Below are 24,141 nucleotides of genomic sequence, written 5' to 3'. Positions count from 1 at the left end.
ATTCCTGCCAAGCCTTTTTTTTTATCAGGCCAATACAAGGGACAAGGTTCAGTGTGGCTTTGTCTATACAAACCAATCAGATAATTATCTCTCATCTCATGTGACCTCTGAGGAACCAACCAGAATTGATCTCTCATCTCATCTCTGAGGTAATTAAACCAAACTAAACTGAATCTGTTAGTCAGTCAGTGAGACAGACAGACAGACAGACAGACAGACAGACTGACTAAGATGGCGCAGCAGGGAGTTGAAGTGGATCAGAAACAGTTGTGTTGTTTTATCTGTCTGGATCTACTGAAGGATCCAGTGACTGTTCCCTGTGGACACAGCTACTGCAGGAGGTGTATCGAGGGATTCTGGAACCAGGATGATCAGAGAGGGAGGTTCAGCTGTCCACAGTGCAGACACACCTTCATCACAAGACCTGTTCTGAAGAAAAACACCATGTTGGCTGATGTGGTGGAGAGCCTGAAGAAGACAGGACTCCAAGACGTTCCTCCTGATCACTGCTACGCTGGACCTGGAGATGTGGCCTGTGATTTCTGCACTGGGAGGAGACTGAAAGCTGTGAAGACTTGTCTTCAGTGTCTGGTCTCTTACTGTGACACTCACCTCCAGCCTCACTATCAGTCTCCTGCCTTTAAGAAACACAAGCTGGTCAAAGCCTCCAGCGAGCTTCAGGAGAACATCTGCTCTCGTCACGACGAGGTGAAGAAGCTTTTCTGTCGTACCGATCAGCAGTTTATCTGCTCTCTGTGCTCCGTGGAAGAACACAAAGGTCACGATACGACCTCGGCTGCAGCAGAACGTACTGAGAGACAGAAAGAGCTCGATACGAGTCAGCAGAACATCCAGCAGAGAATCCAGGAGAGAGAGAAAGACGAGAAGGTGCTTCACCAGGAGGTGGAGTCCATCAACCACTGTGCTGACAGAGCAGTGGAGGACAGTGACACCATCTTTACTGAGCTCTTCTATTCCATGGAGAGAAGACGATCTGAGGTGAGGGAGCAGATCAGAGACCAGCAGGAACGTGAAGTGAGTCGTGCTGAAGAACTGAGGAGGCGTGTGGAGCAGACAGTACTGTCAACACCACCAGAAACCAAGATCAGAGCTGACTTCTTACACTATTCACGACCAATCACACTGGATCCAAACACAGCTCATCACCTCCTGTCTCTGTCTAGAGGGAACAGAAAAGTAACACTGATGAACACAGCACAATCATATCCTGATCACCCAGAGAGATTCACTGGATGGCCTCAGGTTCTGAGTTTAGAGGGTCTGACTGGACGCCACTACTGGGAGGTAGAGTGGAGTGGAGACAGTGTTTTTATAGCAGTCTCATATAAAGATATAAGCAGAACAGGGTTTGGTAATGAATGTGCATTTGGATACAATGATAAATCATGGTCTTTACAGTGTTACAAACAAGGTTATAGTTTCAGACACAGAGGCATTGTAACTTACCACCCAGGCCGTGTGTCCTCCAGAGTAGGAGTGTACCTGGACCACAGTGCAGGTACTCTGTCCTTCTACAGTGTGTCTGACACCATGACTCTCCTCCACACAGTCCACACCACGTTCACACACAACCTCCATGCTGGATTTTGGCTTTATCCAACAGATGGAGACACTGCTGAGTTGTGTGACCTCAAGCAAGTCACTGTTTTGTTTTAAATAAAACACCTCACAAGACATGTTATTATGTTCATTGTGGGTCAGTTACTGGTTGCTATGGCAGCTTGTGGAAACTACAAAGACAAAGTCAGATTGTCTTTTCTTATATCGCATATTATACCAAATGTTTTGGAAATCCATTTTGTTTAAAAGCAGTAATACTCTTGAGGATGTACTTTGTTGTTTAGTAACACAGGGATTTTCAGTTGGCGGTCACGACCTGATAATGACACATCATTAACTCATCTAGTGCCACAACACGTCAAAGACGTCACGTGGCCTGACGCCCCGTGCGCCACAGGACGTCAAAGACGTCATGAAAAAAGATATATATATATATATATATATTTTTTTTTTTCTTCTTTTTTTTTTTTGGGAAAAACATGTTCAGAACCAAGATATGATGATTTGAAGATTTGCTGCTCCATTCACTCTTTGTTTAACCTATAACTTAAAAAGGCTGTATCTCGCTTCCTAAGCACTTTTTTTTTTACAATGAATTTTGGCTGTGGCACTCAGAGCCAAAATTCCATAAATAAGCTGGGCACTGAATGAGTTAACTGTGCCGTAGCCTGGTGGTGGTGAGATTGAATATCATACATAACATGTCATTATTATTATTTTATTTTTTTGTACATAGTGTTATTTTTTTCCCGTATTTTTTGTGTTGAAATTTGAACAGTTGGTGCCAATATATATGACTATGAATTGAATACCAAGGACCTCAATGGAAACAAGACCGCAAGGACTTTTTTGGACGGACCTTGTAGACAAAGTATTTTAAATGTAATTGTGCTGTTTTACATTTTTAAAATAAAATATTCAAATCAAATCAAATGTCATGTTAAGTCACTCTAATGATAACTTGTGCTCTCTCTTTGTGTCAATTCACTTCCACTTCAGTCTGTCCAGCCTCTCACTATAACATTAACCCATTAAGACCAGGAACGCATACTGTGGCATTTTAGATTTGTTTAGCTATAACCATTATTTTTATACTTTGGGCTATTCAAAAATAGCAGATCTACAAGCTCGTAGCGAGCTTGTAGATCTGCTAATTATATATTTTAAATCTTGAAATTTGTGCAAATCTTTGAATATATATGTATCTTTGAATATATACGCTCATAGCGCGGCACCGAGTTCCGTGCTACGAGCTTGTAGGTCTGCTATTTATTTATTTTTTATCTTGAAATTAGTGCAAATATTGTCATTCTACACATGTCTTCTAAATCCAAAACAGTTTTTTTAATTTTTTTACTGATGTTCCTATAAACCTTTTTCATGTCAAGAACCCCCAAAATGATTTTTATTTTGTCCGTGGACCCCCACCAGGGACCCCCACCAGAAGCAAAGATTTGAGTTATTATTATATTATATTCAAAGATTTTCACACATTTTCAAGATTTCTTTTTTCAAAAATAGCCAAAGGAATCTTAAAGTGACAAAGATGCGTTCCCAGATTGAATGGGTTAAGTAGGAGTGTTTTCTGGAGGTATAGATATAATTAAGTCACGGTTTACCGTTTACCTGTGCAGTAAACTGTTTTGGCCAGAGTTGCCATGACGACGCTGGTCAGGCCCGTTCCGGCCCCCAGCTCCAGCACCGTGGCCCCTCTGAACGTGGACAACTGAGAGAGGATGTAGTCAGCCAATAGGAACGCCCCGCGCCACACCTGACCAATAGCAGGAGGGGAGGAGGGAGGGAAGATGAGAGAATAATGCAGTGTAAATAATAACGAGGCAGAGACAGAGGACATTACGTTCAACAAGTTGGCTTAAAGCAGGCTGTCATTAATCCAGAAACGCACCTGTGTATCATTTTTAGATTCCTTTGGCTATTCAAAAATAGCAGATCTACAAGCTCATATTTAGAAAAATCCTGGAAGATTTTGTGCAAATCTTTGGATATATATATATATACATTTTTAACTCAAATCTTTGCTTCTGGGGGTCCCTGGAACAACATATTCTGAGATGGGGGGGGACAAATACCTATTATTTTGGGGGTCCTTGACATGAAAAAAGTTTGAGAGCCACTGATATTATAGCAACATAAGTTGGGATTTATTAGACATTTGTTCAATCCCCCAAAGCAAAGATTTGAGTAAAACATGTTTGCTATTTAAATTATATATATTCAAAGATTTGCACAAACTTTCATGATTTTTCTAAAACAAATAGCAGATCTACAAGCTTGTAGCGGGGCACTCTGTGCCACGCTATGAGCTTGTAGATCTGCTATTTTTTAATAGCCAAAGAATAAGATAATGGTTAAAGTGGTTAAAATCTTAAAATGACACAGATGCGTTCTCGGTCTTAAAGGGTCAATTACCGTCAGAGTTGACATGAATGACAGTGTACTGACAGAGTGGATAAATGCTGCACTGTTAGTGTTTAACTGTCAAATGTCAACCAGAAAACTGACGACGGCTTGAAACAACATTCAGTAGAAGAGGAGCATTATCACTCAGAGCAGTGGTTCTCACACCTTTTTTATGTATTTGGCCGCAGACCCCCATCTCAAAATATGTTATTCCAGGGGATCTGAGTTACAAATGTTCACTTAAAAAATATATATATCTTTCCACTCAAACAGAGAGCGTCTCCTTTCAAACCCCAATGGTTCTAATCAGCCCCCCGCCCACAGGAGTGGCCCAATTCTCTCACAACTTGCTACAAAAATCCCCCATGAAAAACTATATAATCTCCTACATTTCATTTTCCACCTTCACATGTGTCTCCTTCTCTAATAATCAAAAAGTGCTATATATTTCATCTCGCAATCTACTTCCGGATGGTTCGTTTTGCACCTTCTCTTGCCACATCGGTCACGGGAAAGAAATAAGCACTGACGTGGTCTATGGAAACGACGAGCCCAAAAGTGCACCCAAATAAGCCCACAATCGCTTATACAAACAGTCAGACCTGGCAACGCAACCTACGCCAATCATGCGTGAGAGATCTACAAGCTATGGGGCAGAGACGCCACCGTATCTTAGCAACAACTACAGCGCTCACTCTCATTGGTCGTGTCACGCTAAGAGCAGTCTCCAGACAATGGCATCTCAGAGAGCTTGCTGTAGTGTTTATATATCTATGGCTGTAGCCATCACAGTCTAGCCTGGGTGCCAGCCTGCTTCGCTACGTTCGGCGGATTTTTTTTTCTCTCTGGAGAGAGAAAAAAAGTCCGCCGAACGCAGCGAAGCAGGCTGGCTTTTTTCGGCGGACTTTTTTTCTCTCTCCAGAGAGAAAAAAAAATCCGCCGAACGTAGCGAAGCAGGCTGGCACCCAGGCAAATCACAGTCAGTCGCAGCGACGACGGACAGGGCGCTGTGATAGCTGCCATGTCGCTAACGCTAACGTGGTTGTCATGCCTGCAGCGGCTGTGCAATCACTTTGTCAACAATGCACGTTCGTGTGGTGAATGTCAATATTGCTGCTCAGTTAGTCCATTGTAGATGGTGTATGTTTGTGTGTGTCTTCTGGAGAACTATGTAGCTCCACAGCAACTACAGTAACTAACGTAATGGCAGGACCGCCCCGTGCTACGCATGTTAGGCTGCATTATGGTCATGTAGTAAATTCAGATAATTTCGCTCAGATTAGAGCAGTGCTTATCAACCCTTTCAGGCCGCCCCCCCCCCCCCAAATAAACGTACTTGATCTGGGGACCCCCCCATTCTGTTTGACTCCGTTTCACAAGTAAATATTGTGAAAATAGCCGATCTACAAGTTCGCAACGCCTCACGTTGAGAGGCTTTGTAAGCTTGTAGATCGGCTATTTTCTACATTATTGCCTCTTTCTTAGATTATTTGACAATGTGGCCCATGTTTTTATAGTATAGTTTGTTGACTACTTTTGTTGCAGAAATGGTCATTTCCTTTACTTTCGTTTTTTTATTGTCTCCGCCAGGCCGAAAGGCATGGCGCAAGACTATGTTTCACCCCCTGTCCGTCCGTCTGTGATAGCTAATCTCTCACATCGTTGACTTGATCGCAGCGAAACTGTGCACACACACTCCCTGGATGCCAATTCAGAACCTCTGCCCTATTTCTTTCACATGGCCCTGTTACAGTGCCACCAGGAGGCCGCTTTTTGCTAAACACATTTTCTCACAGTACTCCTACATATTTTGCCCAAACATCACGCAAATCGGTACACAGTATCTCCACAGTCATTAAAAAAAAAGGCTCTTTCAGATTTTTCATATTCCATCCTGATTGGCTAAAATGGCTTCCAAAGTCTGCAGGACTGCTCCGTTTGGACAAAAATGCCTCACATTATGAACACAGCATGCACTTTCCGTGCAACTTTGCACCCACATTCCCACTATGCCGAGGAAGAAATTCCACTTGAGATTTCTCTAATCAGCCTCATGGTGGCGCTATAACGGCCCGATGTGGAGAGTCAGTGAGAGCTGGATAAACGAGGTAAAATGTGTCAAAAGGAGTCTGTACGGCTGTCGATACATGAACACATGACGTCGGTCGGAGAGGAGATATTGTGTCTTTTGGACAAACAGCAGCGTGGTGCTGATGTTTGTTGTGTGAAGCAGCTTAATGTCAGAGTGTTTGTGTTGGAGCGCCTCAGTGCGGCTGCAGAGTTCATGTGCAACCTCTTCCAGAGAGAGACAGAGACACTAGAAACTCTGCTGGAGAAAAAAAAACACTGCTGGGCATTGACTTTCATATGGACATTGATCTACACACTGCAGGTATATCTGCTACACACACAACATCAAACTAAACACTACAGGTATGATGCAGCGTTTGCATTCCAGCCAGCATGCCAGCGTAGTTCCCATATGGTTTCAAGGTGGGCTAAACCATATGGACCCCATGTCAGCAATGTCAGCGGCATCCACTTCAGTCCCAACTGCGATGCCCATGCAGGCTATAAGTAGCTTCTACCTGGCCCTTAGGTGGGCCCCAACTAGCCATGTTTATGTGGGACCAAGGCGGGTCCTAACTGGGTTTGCCCATGCAGGCTTTAACTGGGCTCTACCTGGGCCCTAGGTGTACCCTAACCAACCAGAGTGCAGTGCCCATCGCTCCAATTGTTGTGACGTCAGGGCTCTCAATACTGCACATTGGTGGAGGAGGAGGGGCCGCAGGGCGACCGCACACATCGCTGAACCAATGGTAGCCCACGGATGTTTCCTCTGGGGATTTACAATCTGCCCCTCTATGCCACATATCATCCGCACTACAGGGTCTTCACTGACCGAGCCACGGCCCCACTGGCCCTCATGACGCTACGCCACTTATAGGAGTTGCCAAGTGGCCGCGGGCGCTACGTGGGCGTGGCCGCGGGCTAGACGCGAGCCCCCGCGTAGCGGGGGCGAGCTTCTAGTATATTCAAAGATTAGGAAAAAAAACAAGATTTTTCAAAAATAGCAGATCTACAAGCTCATAGCGTGGCACTTAGTGCCACGCTATGAGCTTGTAGATCTGCTATTTTTGAATAACCAAAGTATAAAATATGGATAAAGGGGTTCAAATGATTGGGACACTTTATTAACTCATTTTGCTGGAGTTAAACACATTATTAAACACATTATTAAACACATTATTAAACACATTATTACCCTATGCAAACATACACCCACATACAGTCCATAACACATGAACACAGACACGTCATGCCAGGGTAAAGACAGCTGAGTTGCAGCTACAGTAATTAAATTAATAATATGTCTGATTGATTTAGGTACGCCAAACTGCAAGCACTGTGACAATAGTCAACATATTCATTGTAAAGGCTTGATAACTGGCACGCTGAAACATAAAAGCTTGCACACTATTAATGTGGTTAGCTGTGTTTACCCTGTTATGTCTGTGAAAAGTGTCCATTGATAATCTGGCACAGATATGATGCAATGCAGGGTTCTCTGTATTCACACACACCCTGCATGCTCAAGATCCTTCATAGAATAGTGACCTTTACATCTACACAATCACACCCACACTGGCACGGTCACTAGATGTTTACAACCACGGTTTACTGGCTGTCCCTGGGTCAAGACTATAAACTACACATTGTGGAGTCTTAGTGGTTCCCAAACTCCAGACCCAAAAGAGACATTTGGTGTCCCCCTGGGACCCAAATGTACAAAAATACATTATGAATTAACCACCTTAAAAGGGATAGTTCACCCCAAAAATTACTTTTTTTCTATGGAGACTTGAATTCATGGATATGTTTTTTTTTTTTGTCTCATTCCTAAGACAATAATTTGATGACCAGCGGACCGGTAGGCAGCGGTTGCGGTAGGAGAGACAGCGGAGACTCTGTGTGTCTCCTACCGGAACTACAGCCGGTCATCAAATTATTGTCTTAGGAATGAGACAAAAAACAAAAAAATATCCATGAATTCAAGTCTCCATGGGGTGACTAACTAAGTCATTTCTTTCGGGTTTAATTTCTTTCCGGTGTCACACGCTGAAAAACTAAAGTATAAATCAGGCTTTACCGACCGATCCTTATGACATCTTTGAGGTACTGGTGGTCTTCATCGTCCTGCTCTTCATCATCGTCTTCTTCATCGTAAGTGGCTGTTGATTGGCTGAGGATGGTAGGACACACCTGGGTTCTGCTGACCCTCTCTGTCTGGACGTTCTGTCTGGGCCTGATGGAGAACAACAGCATTTCCTCTGACTTCTGTTTTTCAAGGTACAATTTGTAATCAGAACGTGCACACACACACACACACACACACACACACACACACACACACACACACACACACACACACACACACACACACACACACACACACACACACACACACACACACACACACACACACACACACACACATTTTCATGTCAAGGACCCCCAACAAGATTTGTGTTGTTAAAATGTTTCAAAACTGTTAAACAATGTGTAAAATATCATACTTACAGGTTCACAATGTGTCACATGACTGACATCAGCTATTTTCAAATAGCTGATGCCTCTAGGTGTAAAGTGGTTTAAACCCCCTCAAGGACCCCTGGGGGTCCCCAGACCCCACGTTGAGAACCAGTGCTGTACCAAACCAGCTGTGGCCAGATGTATGAGGGTTAGTTGGTTGGTTATTGGTTGGTTGAACGTACCTCCGTGTCACCTCCAGGTCCCCATCCTCGTCTAGGATTGGCTGCACAGTTCCGTCCACTTCCTTCGCTCCCTTTCTCATCTTCCCTCCCACCGTCTTCCTGCGTGTCACCGTGTAAATCTTCCCCGAGAGCAGTGGGAATGAGCTTGAACTTGGAAACAAAGACTGAGGACAGAAAAATACATTATTAATAATATGAATAAAACATTTAAAAAATAAAAAGAACACTTTCTAAATCATGTTTTTACTACAAGTACAACATGAAATGTTATTGTTATACTAAAATGTGTTTCTTTGACGAAGATTTCTAGATGTTACGTTGCTATGGAAGCAGAAACTTATAACATTACTTGCATATGCAAGAAATGCTGTCTCTGTGAGGTTGGTGCATTACACTGAATAACAACAGTATAAATGTTGTCTCTGTGAGGTTGGTGCATTACACTGAATAACAACAGTATAAATGCTGTCTCTGTGAGGTTGGTGCATTACACTGAATAACAACAGTATTATAGACCCCTTAACAGACGACGTCACACTGGTTGCAAGCGTCATACTGGTTGCAAATGAAACCCATTCTGTCAGGTCTCTCTAGGACACGCCTCACTAGCCAACACACAAGAGGGGGTTGGGGTGTGCTGAAACCAGAGCACCCCGAAACAACAGGTTGAGAATTGATTGCATGAAACAATCACCTGTGTGTCCAGTCTCAATGTTAGTAAACAAATAATTGGTCTATAAGAAATAACTTGGAATGGAAGTTCTCAAACGGATAGGACATGGTTGAGCCGTGCCAAAAGGCATGTTTATACGGTAACCAGACATTTCGCCCTAAATCCATTTCGCCCGTGTTTTTGAGCGGACATTTCGCCCACCCCCAGACATTTCGCCCAGACATTTCGCCCACCCCCAGACGTTTTTTCCCAGACATTTTGCCCACCCCCAGACATTTCGCCCGACATTCATTATAAATATATAACCAATCAGTTGTGCGAGATTCATTATAAATGGCTTTATTTAAGAGGGGAATTTTCAGTCATCCGCGGACTACTTTTTTTCGCCGATAAAGTATAGTTTTGGACCATGACGGAGGCGCGCCGACTCAGCAGACCTTGAGGCTGAGGAGTTGCGCCCGAGCGCCTCCAGGCGCAAGTGCCCGCAACGACCAGCCGATGGCCTGCTAGTCGACTACGCGCCGTCCGAGTTATGTACGATAGGGACAGAATCGTAAATATTTTTCGTGGACACACACACACACACACACACACACACACACACACACACACACACACAGAGAGCTTTTATCTAACCCTAACCCTCTCTCATTCTCGCACACAAACGGCCAGCTAGCCTCATTATCTATGGGCGAAATGTCTGGGCGAAATGTCTGGGCGAAATGTCCGCGAAAATGGACGAAATGTCTGGGCGAAATGTCCGATTTTTTGGGCGAAATGTCTGGGCGAAATGTCTGGGCGAAATGTCCGACTTTTTGGGCGAACTGCGGAATGGGCGAAATGGCTGGTATTCGTTTATACACACACACACACACACACACACACACACACACACACACACACCTGGCTGTCCTACGCGGTTGAGGCGGGCCATAAGGCGAGTTTACACACACACACACACACACACACACACACACACACACACACACACCTGGCTGTCCTACGCGGTTGAGGCGGGCCATGAGGTGTCGTGCGTTGGGCAGCAGCAGGTGAACGTCTGACAGAACGGTGTCATAGTGGAAGGTGATGCGGTCCATGGCTCCTCCCACATCACCTCAACGACAGCTACTGATGTGGTGGTGTGATCCTTAATGCCTGGAGACCACACACACACACACACACACACACACACACACACACACACACATTTTTAGAATTACATTTTTATTTATATATATTTTTTTAAATACATTTTTAGATAGCAGATCTACAAGCTCACAACGTGTCTCACTGCAACCTGTTGAGGGATTGTAGATCTGCTTTCCAATGTGTGACACCGCCATGCAATTAAATATAAATCAGGCATAACTCTAATCCCAACCCCCTAATCCTAACCTCTAAATTATGTATAGTCCTAATCCTATCCTAACCTAATCTAACCTAACCTAACCCCTACACCTAACCTCTAGACTATGTCTATTCCTAATCCTAACCTAACCTAACCCCTACACCTAACCTCTAGACTATGTCTATTCCTAATCCTAACCTAACCTAACCCCTACACCTAACCTCTAGACTATGTCTATTCCTAATCCTAACCTAATTTAACCTAACCCCGAACCTCTAAATGATGTATATTCCTAATCTTAACACAACCCCAATCTTCTCCTAAGTGTGCAGTGCCATTTTAAAACAACCTTTTATCTGGTGAGGACTATTCTTAAAATCTACCACACCACACCACACCACCCCACCCCACACCACCCATAGTCATCTTGAGGAGATAATATGTTTGATAGAGCTGTTATTTTTCCTTATCACCCATATATATATATACCAATGCAGGGCGAAACATCACATCAGTATGTATACAAAGTACCGGTAACTTACACACAGGCAGCCATTGGATGTAGTGAAATATCTTGTATTCAGACAGAGAGAGAGTAATGGAAGGTTACAGTGTCACAGGTGTTAACGCATCATCGGTCGTCGTCTCTCTCTCCTTAAACAGAGAAAGCCCTGGACTTTAACAGCGTCCGGTAACATAAACATATGACATCATTGAAGATACAAAGAGCGTCCAGCCTTCGGAGGTGTAGTCCTGCCATTGGTGGATAGTGATGATTACGTCGTCGTCAGATGAGGATGAGGATGGTATATGATGAAGATGATGATGATGGTGTGACCGTTTATCTTTGGAAAAACAGCGTCCACATGTCTCGAATAACACGTTGACCTCGGGTCTGACCGGTCACTGGTCAGTGGTGACTTCAGTGGCGCTGAAGGAATTGTTAGCGCAGAGGAGAACACCGAGATACAGTGTTCTTAAAACAACTGATAGCCACAGAACGCCTGTAGCTAGTTTGACCTTGCATAGACAGAGAAATAGCAGAATAGTACATGACAGAGTTTAGGCCAATATGACAGCATTATATTAATTTGACATTTAAAGCAGGTTTAGGGCACTAGACAAATTATGATCAATCAAAATAACTCTATCAATGTTAATTGCCATACAGGCTGTCCATATGATCCCCTGGGTAAAAGGCATATGGTCAGAGAGCATGGCAGAGAGGCCTGAATGTTATTTATAGAGGCTGGTGTCTGCTTTCTATGTCACATTAGACACCTACGTTACATGTAAGTTACATGTATGTTACATAAGTAACAGCTGGTATAAAAGTAAAAAGAGATTTATTCTATTCTACCTGTATATTCTACCAGCGTCACTTTTAGCAGGGCTCATAGCCTATGCTTGTTTCAAGAACATTATAATGGTGTGTAAATTAAATTAAATCTAAAATGTGCCACGGACAAGACCAAGTCTTTGCCAAGGAAGTTTTCGGACATAATATGACCCCTGAGCCAGAGTTACCATCAGGTTAGCCTTAGATAAAGACTCTTGTATAGATGTATTTTTATCGATTTAGATTATTTTTTTTATCACTAATAGAGTCTTAGCGACCACCAACCCAATGTGCCCTGGAATGTCACCAGTAAAGCCCGTATTTCTCTAGCTCCGACGGAACCTCTCCCTCCGCTGTATAGCTCCGAGATGAGGTTCCTCGTTAGTTACTGCCGTCTGTTTTCGAAATGGTCGCACGTCGTCCACTTTACATGTTTCTTACCCCTTTCTGCACATCGTATCCAAAAAGTAAAGCATTTCCGCCACTCTCTCAGATGTTTGAAGTTTTAACGCGCCATAAAATCCATCCAACGGGTTGAAGAAAGTATTTAATTTGCCTCGGTTTTCATCCGGTTACATGGTTTTTAAGACATTGCGCAAGAGTTGCGCCCGTATAGATAACATTACTGATGACCCTACTGGTCAAATGTTGAATTGCATCTTCTAATGCAAAATATTATGGAACCGGATGAAAACCGAGGCAAATTAAATACTTTCTTCAACCCGTTGGATAGCTTTTATGGCGCGTTAAAACTTCAAACATCTGAGAGAGTGGCGGAAATGCTTTACTTTTTGGATACGATGTGCAGAAAGGGGTAAGAAACATGTAAAGTGGACGACGTGCGACCATTTCGAAAACAGACGGCAGTAACTAACGAGGGACCTCATCTCGGAGCTATACAGCGTACAGCGGAGGGAGAGGTTCCGTAGGGGCTAGTATTTCTCCAAACATGCACAAATGCAAAATATACGGTGCTTACCCGCTTGTCCTAAATGTTAACTAGGTGTCTGGGGTATTTTTGCAATCTATTAGTCCATATTGTTCAATAAATACGTGTTTTAATCCCGTCTGTGGCCAAACGCCATTTTTTCCTCCTCGTTTACTTCTGGTTTACATTGAATGTAAATTCCGGCTTTCACCAGATGCGCCTAATCACTACCGCCCATTGAGAACTTCAGACAGAATCGGCCACAGACGGCATTAAAACACTTCTTTATTGAAAGATATGGATTATTACATTAAACTACTACCCCGTAGTCAGAGTTAACATTTGGGGCCTGGGGGTAAGCACCTTTATTTTCAATTTGTACACGTTTGGAGTATCTGAGGGGCATAGTGCAGAAAGTCCATGTCTCCATGGGGGGTGAACCCTACAACTCTCGTAGATTGAAAACGTCAGAATCATAAATACGTCTACGAGGGTTGTATTCTACAGCTACCGTTTACCTAATAGAGAAACGGTCATTAAAAGTCCAAAGGGACAATTATTAAAGAGATAAATGTCACGTTAGTGTTTAATAAGGAAAGAGAAACAGATACATGTCATGTTAGTGTTTAATAAGGAAAGAGAAACAGAACTCACACATTAAACTTCTCTCATGCTGCTCTACACGGACACTAATGACGGACGGACTCTTGGGTGCCGAATGCTATCTGGTCCTGACAACAAGTGGGCAACAAGTAATGTTGCAGGACGTTCCTAGACCGTGCCTCTCTAAGATAATCATGGAGATGTGACAAAAAAATGTATTTCCACATGCAGTCACTGGAAACTGTTAAATATTTGAAATGTCCAGATTCATTTTTGTAATGTATCATTACAAAAACAAATATTGAAAGCTTAATAGAGCTCAATAATAATAATAAAAGTGCAGTCAGTATGGCATGTTGTATCACCTTGTAGTTGTTGTATTTAGCCACAAGATGGCACTGTTACCTTGCATTTAATGGAACTCAACAGTTGAAAATGGGACTAATTTGAAACTTTAGTTAACTTACAGTTATTACATTAATATAAGTAAAAAATATATATATATTTAAGTATCTACAAATTAAAGGCTACCTCATGAAACACCAGAGAGACCAGGGACAGAGAATGGGATATTGGATTTTTTGTTTTCTTTTTCAAAAATAGAAATAGTGAAAAGAGCAAAATCTCAAAACTTTATAAAATTCTACAAGAAATGAAGGTAAAAGAGGGTAATACCTTACAAAGAGAAATGGGAAAACAAATTTGGAAGATGATTGGAAAGAAGCATGCAAAACATTTTTAAGACGATGCAATCTAAGCACTGGAAAGTAGTTGGAAAATTAATATGAAGACTTTTAAAACACCCAAAATGTTATTAAAATACAAGCCATCGGGCAGTGCTGAATGTTGGAGGAAATGCGCAGAAATGGAAGCCAATCATAAATATATATTTTATCATATTTCATATATTAGTTTTTGTCCAGTATTGAAAAGGTTTTGGGAGACAGTGCAGGTAAACATAACAAATACATTTTGCTTAAATAAACCGATACACCCAATATTCGCCACCACTCAATATTAGGTTAGGTATTATTCCATTAGAAATACACAGGGAGGAAGATAAACATCTGTATATAATATTACGTATCGCTGCATGCTTTAAAACAAATCCCACGGAAATGGTTGTACTGTAGAGCCACCATCTATTAATAATTGGAAAATAGCAGTTGAAGGGATTAAAGAGATGGAAAGAATTACTTATAAAATGAGAAACAGTGAAGATGAGTTTAACAAAAACTGGCGTAAATGGGTCTCAGAAATTTGTATTTTTATTTATTGTTTACTTCTACTTTATTTACTTACTTCTTTTTATGTTGGTATATGTATTAATAGATTGTATAAAAAATATGCAGGATGAATTAAACCATTGAAGAAAACTTATATTTAAAGATATTTTGGATGAAATTGATCACATGTATTGCACAGACATGCAATAAAGTATTAAAAAAAGGGCTGGACAGGGACAAACATTTGGCAGTTATGTAATTTAATTGTTTAATGTTTCATGTGGAAAAAAGCGTCTCACCACACTCATCACATGTGTGTGCTCATCACATTTCATTCCAGCATTAATTCATGTATTATCAGGATTAACAGACTTCTCTCTATTGTATTATTGTGCACACAGCTTCTCTCACGCTCTGCCTCTGGGTGAATGTTTCCACTCCTCAGGGTGTTTCTGAGTTCATAGTCACTCTGTCAACTGCTGCACATTCCTCTCCTGTTGTCACACATGACTTTGTCCCAACCTGTGTGTTTGTGTTATTTTAATACGCCTATAAATGAGAAACCGGGCCATAATTACATATATCTTCATGTCTGTTATTGTTTGTGTTTCTGTCAGTCTTGTCAGTCAAATAGGGACAGTGGTTCTTCCCTTGGCCTAATGTGACTGTGCGTGCAAAGCTTCACACTGATCTGTCCAACAGTCGAAGATTAGCTACTCTCACACACACACGCATGCACGCACACATGCACACACATGCACACACACAAGCACACGCACACACACGCGCACGCGCACACGCACACACACACGCACACGCACATAGGAGCGAAAACATAGTCTACGGCGTTCGGCCGTCTGGCCTGGCGGATACAAAAGGTGTCTCATCTTACTCCACTCTCCCCTCTCCTCTATGCAATACCATATCAGCAGCTATGAAATTGATGAAATATCACAAAAACACCATCAATAACAAAAAAGGAAAGAAAAACAAATGTGTAGTTACAGTATCCCACCATAAGCTTAGGCAAAAAAACATCAGGAACCAGTATATACCAACAGTATACAAACAGTCAGTGGCGTATCATACAAACAGTAGACCCTAATGCGGGGTGGTCAATGTGGGTCCTCCACACAGTCAGGGAACTAGTGGCAAGCAACCTGACACTGTGGGAGTCAACCCAGGGCACAGCTATGGAAAGGAGAGAGGTCCACCACCTACGTAGATGCACTGCGGCGCGACAGTGGAGCTAACAATACTGTAGAACGCAAGACCCTGATTTTAGACAGGAGGGCGAGGAGGCCAGCGATTCAGGAGTCCTGAGATGGTGTTGGCTTAAGGATAATAAGGATAATTCCTTTAACAGGTCTGTTCATGAAAGTCCTTGCGGTCTTGTTTCCAATAAGGGCCTGTGAGCAATTAGGGTTTAAGAGTCTTGCTTTTATGTCTGTCACTGAGGTCCATAGAGCATTAATACAGTTGGACCGTAAGTTGGACAGTATTTTCTTAAAGTGGCTGCAGATGGTAAATGGTGCATTTATACAGTATAGCACTGTACGTATCTGAAGCGTCCATTACATTCACCCATTCACACACCAATGGCAGAGGAAACCATGCAAGGCACCAACCTGCTCATCGGGAGCAGTTAGGGGTTCAGTGTCTTGTTGCTCAAGGACACTTTGACAGTAACACAGGCAGAGCGGGATCAAACCGGGAACCTTCAGATTCCCAAGCGGCCGTTCTACCTCCTGAGACACTGTCGTCCCCTGATTGTATTGCTCATTCAATCACTCATCACACAACCTCTTCAAACAGCCACAGATATGAAGATATGAGTAATTATGTTACGGTTTAACACATTACAACACAACGCGAAGCAAAGAAACGCAACGCAACACAACACAACACAACACAACACAACACAACACAACACAACACAACACAACAGGAGAGGAATGTACAGCGGTCGCAGTTTTTTCCACGTCAGCAGTGGCCGGTCAAGGCATTAAAGGTCAGGGCTGAATGTAGCCCTGTACAATGCTTATAATAAATGACACAGCAATTAGATTTTACAAAATGAACGGTGACGTACACTGTGTGTGTGTGTGTGTGTGTGTGTGTGTGTGTGTGTGTGTGTGTGTGTGTGTGTGTGTGTGTGTGTGTGTGTGTGTGTGTGTGTGTGTGTGTGTGTGTGTGGTGCAGCCAAAGAGATCCACAATGAACAATAAATAGATGCCCACAATCTATTTATTTACAGGAAACACTGTTTACAATGCAGTGCTCTTTCACTTAAAAAGGCAACATTATGGCAGGTTAGTTGTTTTATCAACTTCAATGCATTGCTGATCTCTCTCTCTCTCTCTCTCTCTCTCTCTCTCTCTCTCTCTCTCTCACCCCCCCCCCCCACGCACGCACACGCGCACACACACACACACACACACACACACACACACACACACACACACACACACACACACACACACACAGCTTGCAGTCATTACGGCAGGTTGTATGACCCTGCAGTATATTTATATATTATGTTATTATTTATTTATTTATTGCGACCGTAGGTCGCACTTACTACAGAAAGCTGCTCCAGGTGTCCGTCCGTCACTCCGTCACTCCGTCACACACGTCACACTTTTGCCCTGCTCATATCTCCGCACCCATTGCCCCGATCCATGCCACATTTTGCACACACACTCCTTACCTGCCAAACTACACCCTCCAAGGACCCCCGGAGCTCCAGGGACCCCCAGCTGCCTCGGGGACCCCCAAGTGTAAAAAATGAGCACATGTGGACAAATTACCAAATGACCACCCCAACGGGGCTGCTCACGGGGCATTCCCGGGGACCACCCACTCCTGGTGCTCCAGAACGGATGCAAAAGTGGTGGCGCCCCCAGTGGAGGACCCCCTGCCACTGCAGCTCACATTAAATGCCGTAATCGCCGTTACAGCCCTCTTCTGTATACATGTGACCTACGGTCGCTTATCTCCCGATTAGGGAGTCTTACTGGTGTATAATGTATTTTTGTCTCTATTTGTGTGAGGTTCTTCCTTGGCCTGCTATGACTGTGTGTGTAAAGTTTCACACTGATCTGTCCAACGGTGCCGAAGATATTAGCTGCAGACGCACGCAGGCACGCACGCAGGCACACACACACGCAGGCACGCACGCACGCACGCACGCACACACACACACACAGTGACACTGCAACACTTCTCATGTGTCAATATGTGCTTGGTGCTTGCAGTCAGTATGGCAGGTTGTATGACCCTGTAGTATATTTATATATTATATATTATTTATTTATTTATTTATTTATTTATTTATTTATTTATTTATTTATTTATTTATTTATGTATAATTTGTATTTATATATTATATTATATTATATTATATTATATTATATGTATTTAGCCACAAGATGGTACTGTTAACTACCATTTAATGGAACTGAACAGTGAGGTGCTGAAGTAAAATGCCTTGACCAGCCCACGTCTGATGTGGAAAAAAGCGTCTCACCACACGTTGTTTCATCCCTTGTGCTCATCATCACATTGCATTTCAGCATTAATTCATGTATTATCAGGGTTAACAGACTTCTCTCTATTGCATTATTGTGCTCAAAGCTTCTCTCACGCTCTGCCTCTGGGTGAGTGTTTCCACTCCTCAGGCTGTTTCTGAGTTCATAGTCACTCTGTCAACCACTGTACATTCCTCTCCTGTTGTCACAAATGACTTTGTCCCAACCTGTGTGTTCTTTAAGTACGTCTATAAACGAGAAACCAAGCCATAATTACAGATGTCTTAATATCTGTGATTGTTTGTGTTTCTGTTAGTCTGTCAGTCAAATAAGGACAGAGGTTCTTCCCTTGGCCTAAAGTGACTGTGCGTGCAAAGCTTCACACTGATCTGTCTACAGGATTAGCTACTCTCTCACACACACAACCACACACACTCATTGTTAACTTACTGACTCATTGATGGATAGATGGATGCTTAAATGTAACGGTGAAATAAAATGTGATGAGCACAAAGGATGAAAATAACGTTTTCAGTGGGCCGGTCAAGGCATTAAAGGTCAGGGCCGAATCTTTCTCCTAGTGTAGCTCTGTAAACAAGGCTTATTATGAATCATCAATGACACAGGAATTACATTTTACAAAATGAACGGTGACACTGTGTGTGTGTGTGTGTGTGTGTGTGTGTGTGTGTGTGTGTGTGTGTGTGTGTGTGTGTGTGTGTGTGCGTGCGTGCGTGTGTGTGTGTGCGTGTGCGTGTGCGTGTGCGTGTGTGTGTGTGTCATGGTGCAGCCAAAGAGATCCACAGCAGTGCATTTGAAGCAGAGAGAGTTCTCTATCCATCAATGAGTCAGTAAATGAACAATAAACGATAGATGCCCACGATCTATTTATTTACAGGAAGCACTGTTTACAATGCAGTACTCTTTCACTTAAAAAGGCAACGTTATGGTGGGTAGTTATTGTGTTAACTTCAATGCATTGCATCTCTCTCTCTCTCTCTCTCTCTCTCACACACACACGCACGCACGCACGCACGCACGCACGCACACACACACACACACACACACACACACACACACACACACACACACACACACACACACACACACACACACACACACACACACACACACACGCAGTGACACTGAAACACTGCGCATGTGTCAATATGTGCTTGGTGCTTGGCAGGTTGTATGACCCTGCAGTATATTTATATATTATATGTTATAACTTATTATTTATTTTTATTTATATATTATATTATATTACATTATATTATATATTATATGTATTTAGCCACAAGATGGCACTGTTAACTACCATTTAATGGAACTGAACAGTGAGGTGCCGAAGTAAAATGCTTTGACCGGCCCACTTCTGTTGTGGAAAAAAGCGTCTCACCACACGTTGTTTTCATCCCTTGTGCTCATCCTTTCAGCATTAATTCATTTATTATCAGGGTTAACAGACTTCTCTCTATTGCATTATTGTGCTCAAAGCTTCTCTCACGCTCTGCCTCTGGGTGTTTCCACTCCAGGGTGTTTCTGAGTTCATTGTCACTCTGTCAACCACCATACATTCCTCTCCTGTTGTCACAAATGACTTGGTCCCAACCTGTGTGTTTGTGTTCTTTAAGTACGTCTATAAATGACAAACTGGGCCATAATTACAGATGTCTTCATCCTACTATAATCCTACTATCCTACTATCCTACTATAATTCTAGTAACCTCTGTAGTGGTGCGTGAGTGAAGCTACCCGGTTCTCCTCAGTGGCTGGACCAATTGCTCTGATTTTGCACACAGCCATTGACCATTACCATCTGAACTTAACTGTGAAGCCCGTTTTTCAATTTCATCAAATCTCAGCTTCTTATTAGCGTTTATGTGTCAAACAATGTCGCCTCCCGGGTTGCCAGATCATGTGCGCATATCCCCCCACGGATGCGTCGACCGGGTATGGTCTAGTATCTGTAATTGTTTGTGTTTATGTCAGTCTGTCAGTCAAATAGGGACAGAGGTTCTTCCTTTGGCCTAATGTGACTGTGCGTGCAAAGCTTTAGATCTGTCTAACAGTCGAAGATTAGCTACTCTCTCACACACGCACGAACACGCGCACGCACACAGGAGGCAAAACATAGTCTACGGCCCTCAGCGTCTGGCCTGGCAGATACAAAAGGTGACTCATCTTACCCCACTCTCCTCTATGCAATACCATATCAGCAGCTATGAAATAGCTGAAATATCACAAAAAACACCATCAACTAGATAAAAGTGCTCCTCGGAGCACAAGTCTCCGCCAGGTCAGGTAGATTATTGTGGCCTCCTGGTGGCGCTATAATAGGCCAATGTGAAAAGGGTGCCATTTCTTCTTATAGTCAGGGGATATTAGCAGAATATTTTCCAATCTTGGAATAAATTCCTTACCAAAAAAAATCTTCACCCATGTGTTTGCAAAGGTGTCTAGTAACACATCACAACTTTTGAAATTCAGTATCCCTAGGAGAATTTTTGACAGCTCCTTAAAGTTGGAGTACCCACCATAACCTTGGTTAAAAAAAAAAACTAAAAAAAATCCAAATTTAATTCTGTTTTAAGAAGCATGTGAGGGGTCAAACTAGGGTGTTTTTATGATTCTGAATCCATTGCTATCATTTGTTTTCCACCAAAACCACTCCTTGGGCTAAAAACGGCCATAGCCATGTATACTTTTTGTGTAAAAAGCCCATTGAGATTGGGCCGTTTTTAGGTCATTCAGATCAAAAGTTATTTTTTAGGGATGGCGCCGGGCGCCATTTTGAATTTGGCTGTCTAGCAAAAAATGCCGGGATTTTTGGGAGGGACCTGGGGGCTAAATCTTTTCTAAAGGGTCCATAGAGGTCAAATCAATCGTCAAAACATACTTGCCAAAGGATGGTCACAGAACCTCACTTTTGGACCCTACTATTTGTTTAAAAAGTCTGTAGTGTCTTTAACAAAAGAAGGAAGCTTGGCTACCAACTGTTTAATATGTAGATCTATATATTTGGACATAGGTTCAGTCAAAGACTGAGTTCCTGCTACTATAGGACGCCCCGGAATCGGTTCAACCAAACTCTTATGTATTTTAGGAACAGAGTAAAAATAGGTCGCGCAGGATGTATTTCAAACATGAAGTCATATTCGTTTTTTGAGATGAATTGGTCATCCAGTGCCCTCTTAAGAAACAGCTGTATTTCTTGTGCGAACTGTACAGTAGGATCAACGCTTAAAGGCGTATAAAAGACACTATTACTCAACTGTCTTGAAATTTCAGCTCTGTAAGACGTTTTATTCAACAACACTATCGCACCACCTTTGTCAGCATTACGTATAACAATTGTCTCATCTTTAGCTAAATTAGCCAAAGCTAGAGTTACATTAGAGTTAACCTTCGACTGTTTGTTAGCATGAAAAACAGAAAAAACATTTTGTTCAACATCTTATTATAAAATCGTATATTTTCAGAACTCACAGGTTCTTGCACTCGGTTAGTTTGTAGTATTATTGTGTATCGTATTCGGAGCCTCTTTAGCAAAGAAAGCTCTCAACTTGACAGACCTGAAACATTTTAAGAGTTCTATTGAGGACGAAAATAATCTGCAGTGCTGACAGTGCTTTCGAAAGACAAGCGAAGGACTTGTGCGATTGTTTCAAAACTAAAGGTTATAGTGATAAAGTGCTGAGTGTTAATGTACAGAGAGCTGGAGAGAAAGAGAGGTCTAGCTTGTTAACTCCAAAGCCTGCTCGTGCAGGGGAGTCTAAGATAGTTTTGTCCACAACCTATTCCCCTTTGTGTATTGACATTAAGAATTCTGTTAAAAATACTGTGTTATCGAGTGATCCTAATGTGGGTCATGTTTTCAAGGAGCCCCCCATCTTTGCACACAAACATGCCAAAAATGTGAGGGACTCTTTAGTGAGGGCAGACTGTCATGTTCCACCGCAACATTTTATGTCCGATTTGCCTACAAGCAACTTTCCTTGTTATAACTGTGTTCATTGCAATGCAATGATCAGAGGGAATCGTGTATTACATCCACATTCAGGAAAAAAGATTGATGTTAAAAGCATCATTACCTGTAAAACTAAGTGTGTGGTTTATCTGCTAAAATGCCCTTTTGGCCTTTGTTATATGGGTAAAACCAAAAGAGAACTTAAAGTTAGAATTTCAGAACATAAAAGCAATATTAGAAACAAGGATGAAAAATGGCCTGTGGCAAGACATTTTAATGCGGTGGGACATGAAGTCTGCTCTTTAAGGTTATTTCAGGGTATTGAGGCAGTAGCCCTACTCTCTCCAAACAGAACACCCTAAAGGTCTAAATGAAGAACTTTTACTTGGTTGAATGTGTTTAAAACAGACAGAGTATACCACTATAGAGTGAAATTAGTTTATTTTTTTTGATGATGTGACAAATAAGTGGTTAATGCCTCTCTTTTTTGAGTGACACTGTGTATACTTTGGTATTTAAAAAAATGTGTTTTGCAGTCTTTTTTACAAATGTGTAATTCTTTAATGAAATCTGAGTCTGTCTTTATGAAGGGGTACTGAGGGACTCGCACAGACAAAGGTTTTAACATTTTTAAAATTGGTTCTTTACTGCTAAACAAATGAGGATCGTGTTTTTATATGCATTTTCTGTTTTATAGTGACCCTCTTGTTAAAAAAGTGACGTTCTTATTTTGTTGTTACCCGGACCGCTCTGTGCGTGGCACCAAGGTCCCTTTATAAGAGACACAAAAACAGTGTGTTGTCATTATACGCTGAGGAAGGCCTCTGGGCCGAAACGTCCGGTGGACGCTGCTGCTGGGGAGCTATGACCTAAAATAAATAAGAGCCTAAAAGGACTTAAGTGAGCGCTGGTATTCCTTTCTATGAACTTTATCCGCCTGAACCGTGCACCCTGTACATTTGTACTTTGAAAACTCGTCTCATGAGTGCTTGCTTCCTTCCTTTTCAAGTTCTAACAGATACCCCCTGAGTGTGCATGTGTTGATGTGTGCTTGTAGTCATTATAGCAGGTTTTATGACCCTGTGGTCATGAGCTTCTCTCACGCTCTGCCTCTGGGTGAATATCTATCTGATATCATAGCCTCAACCGCTGTACATTCTTCTCCTATTGACACGGTTTGTTCCAACCTGTGTGTTTATGTTCTTCTGGTAGCATACGTCTAGAAACTGGGCCTTATTACATATATCTTCATACCTGTGACAGTTTGTATTTTTGTCTCTGTTTGTGTCAGTGAAATAGGGACAGAGGTTCTTCCTTGGCCTGCTATTGACTGTGTGTGTAAAGTTTCACACTGATCTGTCCAACGGTGCCGAAGATTAGCTGTATTTTTGTCTCTGTTTGTGTCAGTGAAATAGGGACAGAGGTTCTTCCTTGGCCTGCTATTGACTGTGTGTGTAAAGTTTCACACTGATCTGTCCAACGGTGCCGAAGATTAGCTGCAGACGCACGCACGCACGCACGCACGCACGTTACAAATACATTACATGTGCGGTTATTGGGTGGATTGTGGCCGTTTTTGAGTGTTTTTTTGTTACTTTATTTCGGTTTTAGGGTTAGGGTTAGGGTTTGGTTAGGCTTATAGGCTTATGTTATTTAATTTAAAAAAAGAAAGAAAAAAAGAACAGGACATATGCATTTGCCTACATTGCCTGTGCTTAAACACGGCCCTGACCCTCAGAACATA

General features: G+C 42.4%; 1 protein-coding gene and 1 long non-coding RNA gene across 2 annotated transcripts; one reads left to right on the top strand and one right to left on the bottom strand.

Annotated features, from left to right (window-relative positions):
* Positions 1-231: 231 nt before the first annotated feature.
* On the top strand, positions 232-1,677 carry LOC311054852 (E3 ubiquitin/ISG15 ligase TRIM25-like; the record flags this gene model as incomplete). The annotated part of the gene is made up of 1 exon (XM_084070852.1): positions 232-1,677. One exon carries the CDS (start codon positions 232-234, stop codon positions 1,675-1,677), a length of 1,446 nt encoding a protein of 481 aa, XP_083926978.1.
* A 1,599-nt stretch (positions 1,678-3,276) lies between these two features.
* On the bottom strand, positions 3,277-8,841 carry LOC311055161. The gene is made up of 3 exons (XR_014601763.1): positions 8,778-8,841; positions 8,157-8,308; positions 3,277-3,352 (listed from the first exon to the last, which is right to left on the bottom strand). It is a non-coding gene; the product is annotated as an uncharacterized lncRNA (long non-coding RNA).
* Positions 8,842-24,141: the final 15,300 nt, after the last annotated feature.

The sequence above is a fragment of the Gymnoscopelus microlampas genome (genome assembly GCF_963454915.1).
Source record: "Gymnoscopelus microlampas genome assembly, chromosome: 11".
Lineage (NCBI taxonomy): Eukaryota > Metazoa > Chordata > Actinopteri > Myctophiformes > Myctophidae > Gymnoscopelus > Gymnoscopelus microlampas.
Note: the sequence above shows the minus strand (reverse complement) of the source record. Positions and strands in the feature narration are given on the sequence as shown.